At 39.7% G+C, this 9,527-nt stretch overlaps 1 protein-coding gene across 1 annotated transcript in view; it reads left to right on the plus strand.

Annotated features, from left to right (window-relative positions):
- Positions 1-9,081, plus strand: part of DUSP22 (dual specificity phosphatase 22) — a 44,629-nt gene extending 35,548 nt beyond the window's left edge. Inside the window, exons 5-7 of the mRNA XM_068931988.1 lie at positions 499-573; positions 2,097-2,268; positions 5,155-9,081. Of these exons, the coding sequence (XP_068788089.1) occupies positions 499-573; positions 2,097-2,268; positions 5,155-5,340 (433 nt within the window). The 3' untranslated portion in view covers positions 5,341-9,081. The remainder of the gene's footprint in view (positions 1-498; positions 574-2,096; positions 2,269-5,154) is intronic.
- The last annotated feature ends 446 nt before the right edge of the window (positions 9,082-9,527 follow it).

A 9,527-nucleotide genomic window follows, 5' to 3' on the forward strand; every position in this document is an offset into this window, starting at 1 on the left:
TAAGACTTACACGTGTCCTAGTACATGGTTTGAAGGAGGAGATGAAGTCAAAGGCAACTCAAGTTTGGAGAGCAGGTAACGGATACCTCTTTGAAAGAGGGCAACGTACTTTGGGAATGGTTCACATAGCCATTCTGAGTTTCACCTGATATCTGAGCATACTCAAGGACATATTAGGCCAGGTTACTAGTCCGAAGAGGAATGAGACAAAGACTGAAGTACAGACTTGCCAGTCATCAAAATAAAGTATTTGCTAATGTTTATCACACTGTAGTGCCTATGATAACAGTTTCTTCTTCAGGTAGCTTGGAGAATACGTATACCAATCAGTTTTGTTTTTTATTGGCAGACACTAACTTTTGCCTTGCAAGTCCCATATTCAGTTCTAAATTCTAGAAACAACATTAAGTGAGCTTTCAGATACATTTCTCTTTTTTCTAAGTAGTGATTTTACTAAATAGAACAGTTTCTGTGTTCCCCTTGTGTTTCTGTTTTCAGGGCAAGGCATTTCAGAGAGAGCATCAAATTTATCCATGAGTGCCGGCTTACGGGTGAAGGCTGTCTAGTTCATTGGTATGTATATGACTTGCTTAAAAACACCTTTGTAAGAGTTTCTGTGCCTTTATTTGGATGTTTATCATCTTAATGATAAGTTAGCATTCATCTGCATTTTTATAGCAAAATCCTCTTGGATGTTCCCTTTACTTGAAGAGCCCCGAAGATTTACAAGTGCTATTACAAGACTCACAGAACTAGGACTCTTGAGTCACTGGATTGGGTGGCTCCTTAAAGATATAAGGAACCCAAAGATTTCTTGATTTTTTTTCTCTCCAATCAAACCTTTTGATAGGTCTTTTCAAAAATCTCTCTGACTAGAAAGATCTTATTTATTTCCCATTATTGTTCATCACTGTATTTCCAAAAAAAGGCTCCTAAAATCCTAATAATTAGGTCAATTTAGATCAGTTTCTATAACAGCTATTTTGGTGACTTCAGAGTTGTTAAAGTTTTTCCTCTGAACAGATTTTTTTTTTTTCCTCATGCTTTGAACTGCTGAAGCATTCAAACACTGCAGTTGTTAATAGCAAGTCCCTGATTGGAGAGATGCTCCTGGGACCTTAGAGAGTAGAAAAGGAGATCTTACCCTGGGTTTTTTCTTGCTCTCTGCTATTGGTTGTAGTCCTTCTACTGTATGTCCAAGTGACATGTCTGAGTCTATATGTGGAGTCAGAGTCATCTCATGATTTGAACACTGAACTTGTATGCAGGTCCTTAGCATAAATTGTCAGTTTGCTGCTGACTCACGACAGGGCTGTGGACAAGTCGTTTAGCCAGTCTCCGTGTGTGTAAAACAGGGATAACTTGCCTGAGTCTTGGGAGTGTTTTAAAAAAGCCTATTTATATTTCTAAAGCACTTCAAAGCCATATAATGTTCTGGAAATGCCAAGGGAAGGTATATCTGATACATTTGTACTCCAGACACATTCCTTACGCTCATAATAGTAATAGCTGGGATTTTTTGTCCAGAGCTGTGGAATCAATAATAGTAAATGGTGCTTACTTTATCCCAGGGTTTCAGGTGGGGAAACTGGAGTCTGGAGAGCTGAAATTGCACAGTGCATGGACAATAGAAAGAGGAAAAGAACTCAAACATACAGGATCCTGTACTTAACAATCGAGTTAAAGTTCATTTCAGCCCCATGAAACTGCAGCTGAAATTCATGGTAATGAAGAATAGTCTAATTTCACTGCTCTAATGTGTCTAGGCAAAAAATGTGGGTGAATTATTTCTAGCTTAATAAAAAATCAGATCTGACTTAGAACACGCACATTCCTGTGAAGACTTAAAACTTTTTCCTTCCTTACCAATCTTATATGAATTATCATTCAGAACACTTGATTCTTGATCTTGTACGTAGATTTATTGTGATGCATTTGAAAATGCAGTAGCAAAAAACACAACTCAAATATAGTAATATTTCTTCGTGATGGTAAGCAACACAGCAGCCTGCTGTAGTGTTGGGACGTGATGCTTTTAACTGTAATTGAAGTAGTGCTATACTTCATCTATTTATTACACCACCTTTGTTGTCCAGCCTTGCAGGTGTCTCCAGGAGTGTAACGTTGGTAGTTGCCTACATCATGACCATCACAGACTTTGGTTGGGAAGATGCGCTGTCTGTTGTCCGAGCAGCGAGATCCTGTGCCAATCCTAACATGGGCTTCCAGAGGCAGCTACAGGAGTTTGAAAAACATGATGTTGATCAGGTAAATGAATCACAAAGAAATGAACTGAAAAATACAATCTCAAGTCAGTTCATGGGTTGCTTTTCATTATCCTGAAGCCTGAGTGGTCTGTCTGGCTCTCCATCTTTGTTCCGAGGGAATGGTTTCTTGGGCAAGCCTGCTCCACTGGGAAGGTGCTGCTGGACCTGAAGATGTCAGGGAATGCTGGAGGGGAGAAGTGACAAAGCACAACACCTAAGCACACCTCCCTCTGTTCATCTATGCTCTCAGTCCAGTGATTCCCTCGTGTGTGCTGAAGAGATAATGCATAGAAGACTGCCACCTTTATAGGGGTAAAAACTAAAGAATGAGTAGTGCAGAATACAGCAGTAAGACCAACCTATAAGTACCAGTTGCATAAAAATATTTTTTTTTCCTCATCCACTTGGAATAGTAAGCAGGAAAAAAAAATGGTTTGTGGATCATAGTCAGAAACCCTTGCTGTCCAAGAGTTAAGCTAGGTTCTCATTATGACTTACATTCCCTCCACTGGTACCTTCTGTGACTGAGACCTCAAACATTTTGATATATGAGACAGTCTCAGGTCTGACTTTTTTTTTCCTGGCCTTTGGGAGCTTTGTAGGGCTATGAAGGTTGAGGCAAAAATAAGACTGTAAAGTGGTTTTGTAACATAAGTGGAAGTAACCAGGCACCCACAGGGAGCAGGTCTTTTACGTAGGATGGTTCTTCTGTGGGGGAGGCAACTAATTTTTATTTTAACTTCCTACTGTCCCCTCTATTTTTCCATTGCTCAGCATGGTACTGTTTTCTTGGCTTTCTTGGATTGTGCTTATTAAGAAATCAACAACAAAAGAGACAACATCTGGAAAGCAAAATACGTAAATGAAGCAAAGGAGATTTTTTTTTTTTTTATTTCTTCCCCAGGGTTCTGCTTCAGTTAGCTCAGAATTTAGAAATTTAGAAATTCAGAATTTAGTAATTACCATTTGTTTTGCATGATGCAGCTTGCAAGTGTAAATATTTGTGTTTTTCTTAAATTTAAGTACTTAACTGAATGTTTCCTGGATCGTTTGGAACGGGTGTAAATGGGAGAGTAACTGATTTTAAGAGACAGAAGTCAGAGGGGGACTTTCCAGACTTGTCTCCTTCCTCCCTTACAGTCATTTCTACTCTAATTGGTCTGGGCCAACAGCAATGACAATTAAGGCTATATGCAAATAGCCTGATAAAGACAGTAACGTCTCTTTCTTTTTTTTTCATCCACGATGGAGGGACATTCTGCCTCTTTCACTGAGGGGGAGGCAGTAGGCTGCAAAAAAGAAATATCCACCTGTGGTCACTGGCTGGGCTGTAGTTTCCTACTGTCTCTGAATAACAACCACATCCTTAGCAGGTGTCCGTTTACACACCTGATTTCAGTGGAATTGTGCCACCTGCCAAGGGCATGAACTTTTTGTGATTGCAGCGCTATGGGTGTTTTGCTATGCCTATATAGTGTGGTACCCTGTGGAATTTCTGGAATGAGGTCCCATAGATTTTGATCTTATAGGGAGAGGTTTAGTCACTAAGGTCATAACATAGTGTGCACCAATTCCAAATTTCCATGTGGAAGCCCGAGGCTTCAGATTTCATTTATGACCTTATGATCTTTTATGAACAAGGGGAGAAGTAACTATGCTGAGGTCTGGTTTTCCAGTTTTCCATGTTAATGCTCTTTATGGATTAAGTTATATATGATAAGCCTCAAACAGAACAAAGCTGTGGAAGGTGAGGCTACAAAAATTATCACAAAATGATGTCTCCAGTGGTACAGAACAGTTGAGGTCTGTATCTACTTGCTGCTTCTACAGAGAAGAGCAACAAGATTGTCAGGAATGACAAATTACACTAAAATTCTTCAGCTGCAAAAAAATGATGGAGAAGAATGTGATAAAGGTCTAAAAGTTGAGTGGAATAAAGAAGGTGAACAGGTGTGGTTTCTGCTCTTCCTCATAGTGTGAGATGGAGCTAGGTGAGTCCCAATCAAAGACAAGGAATTGCATTTTTAATGCAATATGTAGTTCAACTGTGGAGCTTGGTGGTATCCAGACACCTTGTGACAAAAATTTGTGGATTCGGAAAGTGATCTCATGGCAGAAAACTATTTGTTGCTATGAAACACAAATACACTATTTTAGCCTCCAAAAGTACCTGAGCTGAGAATTGCTGGAAGTTGGGACCATGACCAGGGAAAGCATCCCAGCCTGCTTGCCCTGCCATTGCATTCTTTTCTCGGCATTTACTTCAAAAGGACCTGCTACAGCTGTTACCATATACCATATTCAGTCATTCATGTCAATAATACATAGGGTCTTATCCTGTAACTTTAAAAACTCGTGGCCTTTTTCCTCCAAAATATACCTTTCCTGATATCTACAGTGCTGTTTTTACTACTAGTGCTTACTGGTTCAGGATGGAGCAGCGATATGAGTGGTTCACTTTCTTATCTTCAGCCTTCTGAAGTTCTTGCATCCCATTGTGATTTGGATGAGTTAGCTGATTGCAGGAGCTTGCAGAATTTCTACATCTTGTTTGTAGATGGAACTGGAGGAGGGGGCATTCTTAGGTCCAAGATGTCCTTGTTCAATGGGTGTTCCTTACTCTGTATTACTCCAGCCCAGCCATGCTCTTATGCAAGTGTGCCATTTTAGGGAAGTAAGGTATCTCAATGACTCTATATGTTCTTGTGCTAATGTATTCTGTGCTGCTGTTGAAGGACATGAGATACTAGGAGTGCTTTTCTTTAGCTTGCTTTTGTTCCTATAGGATCTTGAATAGGGTGTCTGCAGGGCAGGAGAGACTATTACTTCTGCATCACTGTCATGTTGTTGTTTCATCATGTCATGTCTGCATGTTCAATTTCTCCAGTTCCGGCAGTGGCTGAAAGAAGAATATGGGGAAAATTCTTCTCAGGATCTGCAAGAAGCCAAAAATCTTCTGAGCAAATACAAAGAGCAGGCAGAGTTACAGCAGAGTACTGGGGGAAGACAGTGGAATAACAACTTCTCATCTGTGCCATCCCTCTCATACAACAACTACACAACAGAGACCTAATCATAAAAAGTTGTTTTTCTTTTTTCTTCTACCTGCTGAAGAACATCTCACCGTAACTTCCATCCCACCTTCAAGACTCCCAGCAGTAATCATGCAGAGTTGATTTGTAGAAAGCTTCTTGATGACAATACTGTATGTGTGTGTGTGAGTGTATTTGACACAGTTTTATAGTTTGAGCAGCATCAAGCTCTGTGTGTGCTCAGAGACATGATCAAGTAAGTTACTGTGGCTAAGCCAGTCTTGTCAGCCACAGCTATTCTCCCCTTATGCCTGTGTAGCCTGGCGTTTGCCCTGTGGAGCTCAGCTCCTTTTGTTGTAGGCTAGCAAAGGGCTCTGAGAGATGAACTCTGGTGATTAAAGTTGTGGCAGTTTGACGTTTCTGCCCTGTTCATTAAGATGTTATTGTATCTGCAGAAAGGAACTTAAATCTATGCCTTCGCTGCTCCAGTTCACCGTCCATTGGCAAGTAATACCCTGGAGATGGGCTTATACCTGAATGCTCTGCTGTAAACTGGAGCAGGTGAGATAATGGGTACATGTCCCTTTCTACCAACAGCAGCATCTAGGGGAGAAGTGGGACAGACAGCTCTGAGTAATAACATCAACTGCCACAGTTGTGCTTGCTTCAGTGCACGTGAGACAGAGCTGTTGGTAGAACTGGCGCAGACAGACAGCACCGAGACTGTTACCACAGCTCAGCTGATGTGCACTGATTTAAGCCCTGGCTACTTGATTGTGCATCTGGTCTCCCAACAAACTTCTCTGGAGAGAAGTTTGTCAGATTTCCAGTGCCACTGAACTGCATTCCCTGTGGAACGCGTGCCTCTTCAGTACACACTCGTGTGCACATGATAATGTGTCTCCAAAGAGCGGGCTGGGTGTGAGTGTGAGCACCTGTTTCTTTGCTTGTGCTGTGGTTTGCTCTTTGACTTTAGCTACCTCAAAAATGCTGTTCTTATCATTGTGGTTGTAAATGCAACCTTGAAAATTGCCTTGTGTAATCTTAATTTCACTCTGAGAGAAGTAAGTGTGTGTGAGAGAGGGTGTGTGTGTGTGCATGTACATTTCACAAATGTCTGTATTTGAGAAGTTTATTGTTTTCTTTTAAAACCGCCCATATTTCTCACTAGTTTAAAAATTCAGATGTTTGACTTTCTGCTATTTTAAAACCACTATATGTTTTGCTGTTGTCAGATTTATAGGAATGTATTTGTAAAATATTTTAAACTAGGTTAAAACTAGGGGCCATACTCTGCTCTTGGTAACATAGTGTATATCTGGAATGGAGCCATTGAGTAACTTAAATGTATTATGTTTCTAAGACTGTAACCTCAAATTAGAGATGCTGGGCAGTGTATTGATTTCTGATGGTGTAATGGAGCGTAGCATTGATGCCATGGTCATGGTTTCTTGTCTTTGACTCAGAGGATGAAGGGTTTATTTTTCTCGAAGATTCAAAAAAAAAAAAAACACACCCCTCCCAAACAGCCATGTTAATAATAATTTAAAAAACCCTAACTTTTTAAAATATACAGTGTATATAGTGCTAAAAACTGAGTATTGAGAGTGAGAGGCAGTCAGCACACTAAATGGACTGTTGTCATCTCTTTCAATACCTTTGTTACTCTGACCTCCCATCCTTTCACCAAATTCCTCTTCATGTGATTTTTTTTTTTCCTGCTTACTTTGAATGACAGTGAATTCTTTGAATGGGAGTGAGGCTTTTGGTATCAAATAAGCCATAGCCTTGTTAAAAGTCTTCTAAAATATATTTTATATCATGTGAAATAAGGATCTTACAAATCTATTATTGCCAAAAGGAGGGGGGAAAAAAAAGGGAGATGGGTTGCAAATAGCCTTACTACTTTATCTGAGTGCCAGCCTCCATCATAATTCTCATTGCACTAAGTGCTTCCAAGTGTATTGAACACAGTTGAGAGCAGGATAATTATATCTGTATTGCAGTAAGGAATACTATTGGACTTGGGAAAGGTACTGGGAGATACACTGTGTTTGTTTCCAAGCTTATAGCTAAATGAATCACTGCCTATTTGGGAAATCTAGCAGACATGCTCTGTGTTTGTTTGGTAAGAGAAGTATTGGCCTTTTTTTCCCCCCTCTCCTCAGAGAAGTTGGTCTGCAAATAATTGGCTGTTTAGGAGTTTCAGTGCAGCAGGGCCCAGATTGGCAGTACCCTCTGTGTTTTGAGCAGTGGGTTACTACCTTTTGTGGACGTGGTAGAAAATATTTTCTTCGGTAACAGGGTCTGACACATGGATTCAGGATCCTGTGTCATCAAGTTTAGGATGTTGGTCTCTCTATTCAACTCTCTCATCGTTAATAGGATACATAGTGTAATTTAAGCCCATCCCCAAAAGGTAGCTGTCAGAAGTAATTCTGCTAACGTTCTTGTAGGTATGCAGCCGAGTCATCCTGTTGCTGACTGCTGATGGTGGTAGGTATTCCATAACATTTTTGTCAGTCGTCTTCTGTCCTTGCAATAGTAATGTTGTTAGTGCTGATGAGTTGGCAAGTACTTTTTTGCATTCTGAAAAATACAAGACAGAACGGGGAGACATCTCTTAGTGTTTCTGTGTCTAGGATTGTTCTCTACTGGATTTTTTTAATAGTTAGTAATCCTCAAAGACTCATTCCGAGAAACAGGAATTTTTGTTACACAAATTGGCTTTAAGGCTATACAGCCACATCAACTATGTGCATTATGCTGCAACTAGAAAGCAGATACAGGGTAAATCAGGAAGGCAGAGGGGTGCCGTATTGCCAACAAGTAGAAATGCTTCTCTCTCTTATTTAAAAGACCAGAGAAGGTATTTTCTGTAGACACTTGCTCCTAGATTTTGTTTAGTGAGCTATATATAGTATGTACCACATTTGAGAGTGGTAAAAGAGCAACAGCAGTCTAAGAAAACTTGAATCTGGTTTGTCTATATAGGGAGCAGGAAAGCGGAGTTTACTCCTTTAGCACTTTAAGCTGCAGAAGAGACAGCAGCTACAGTTCTAACCTTTGGTCTCCTAGAAAACAAGAGGAGCCAACATTGTCCAAGAACGTGACGTGATCTGTCTTCCAACCAGTCTTTCAGTGGCAGTTTGTAGGACTTTACAGCTATCTGGAATATGATTAGACCCCAGTCCACATTTTAGTAGTTGTCCTATATAGTGTAGATGATGCGTTTGGTTTTTTTTGTGTTTCTGTACTTCAAAACATTGTCCTCATTTTGACGTCCACTGGAAAATGTATAAAGTTTATAATACCTTATTGAATATCCAGATTTGAAATGTATAATCGATTTTTTGTAAACTTGATATCCATGTGTGATTATAAGCAAATTTGTGTTATACTATGTAGGTAATGGGTAAATGCATTAGTATTTATTACCCTGATTTTTAACCTGGAAAGAGTTTCTTCCTTACATTTTGTGGTTGATTGGGAAGATATGGCAAATCATATCTCTGGATTTTTTTGTGTTTTTGGTTTCTTTTTTGTTTTAAAAAGACAGTAATAACATTGGTTGCTATAATGGTCACTGCCTATAAATGAGTTGGTGAAAAATTATAGTAATTACTTCAGCTAGTTTAAAAACTCTAAATTTGGTAAGCTTCTTGATTCTCTGTCTTCCTCTTCTTGGGCATCTTAGTGAAGCCTTGATTTGCTTTTTCCAAATGTTTGTATTTAATACATTCTACAGTTTTTTATAAATAAAAATAAATGTTAGCATCTGATCTGCTTGTGTGTTTTCTTGAAACAAATAATAATCCCTAAAAGGCTTCTGGTCACTGTCTGTACCCTGCAGGTTCAGTAAGAGTATAGCACTAAATCATTTTGATATTTAGTACGTAGATGTCTTGAGACTTCCGCTCTCTTCAGCAAGTTCTTCCAGGTGAGTTCAAGAGTCTTCAGTGCAAGCATCTGCTGATGGTAGTCCTATAAGAGGATGTTGCATGTTGCTCTTTCTTACTCATTGTTGCTGGCCTATCATTACTACAGGCTATGTAGTTCCTCCAGATGATTTCTTCTTTTGAAATACCTTCTTTTCCGTAGGAGTCCATTGTTTTAGGTTTTAACCCGACTGAGATTTACAGTGAGTTACCGACATCAAAGACTCTAGGCTCGCAGTAGTGGCTCGTCAGAAGAAGCTGATGTAAGTGGCAGAAGATGCTTCCTGAGC

This window comes from Struthio camelus, chromosome 2 (assembly GCF_040807025.1).
Source record: "Struthio camelus isolate bStrCam1 chromosome 2, bStrCam1.hap1, whole genome shotgun sequence".
NCBI classification, from domain to species: Eukaryota; Metazoa; Chordata; class Aves; order Struthioniformes; family Struthionidae; genus Struthio; species Struthio camelus.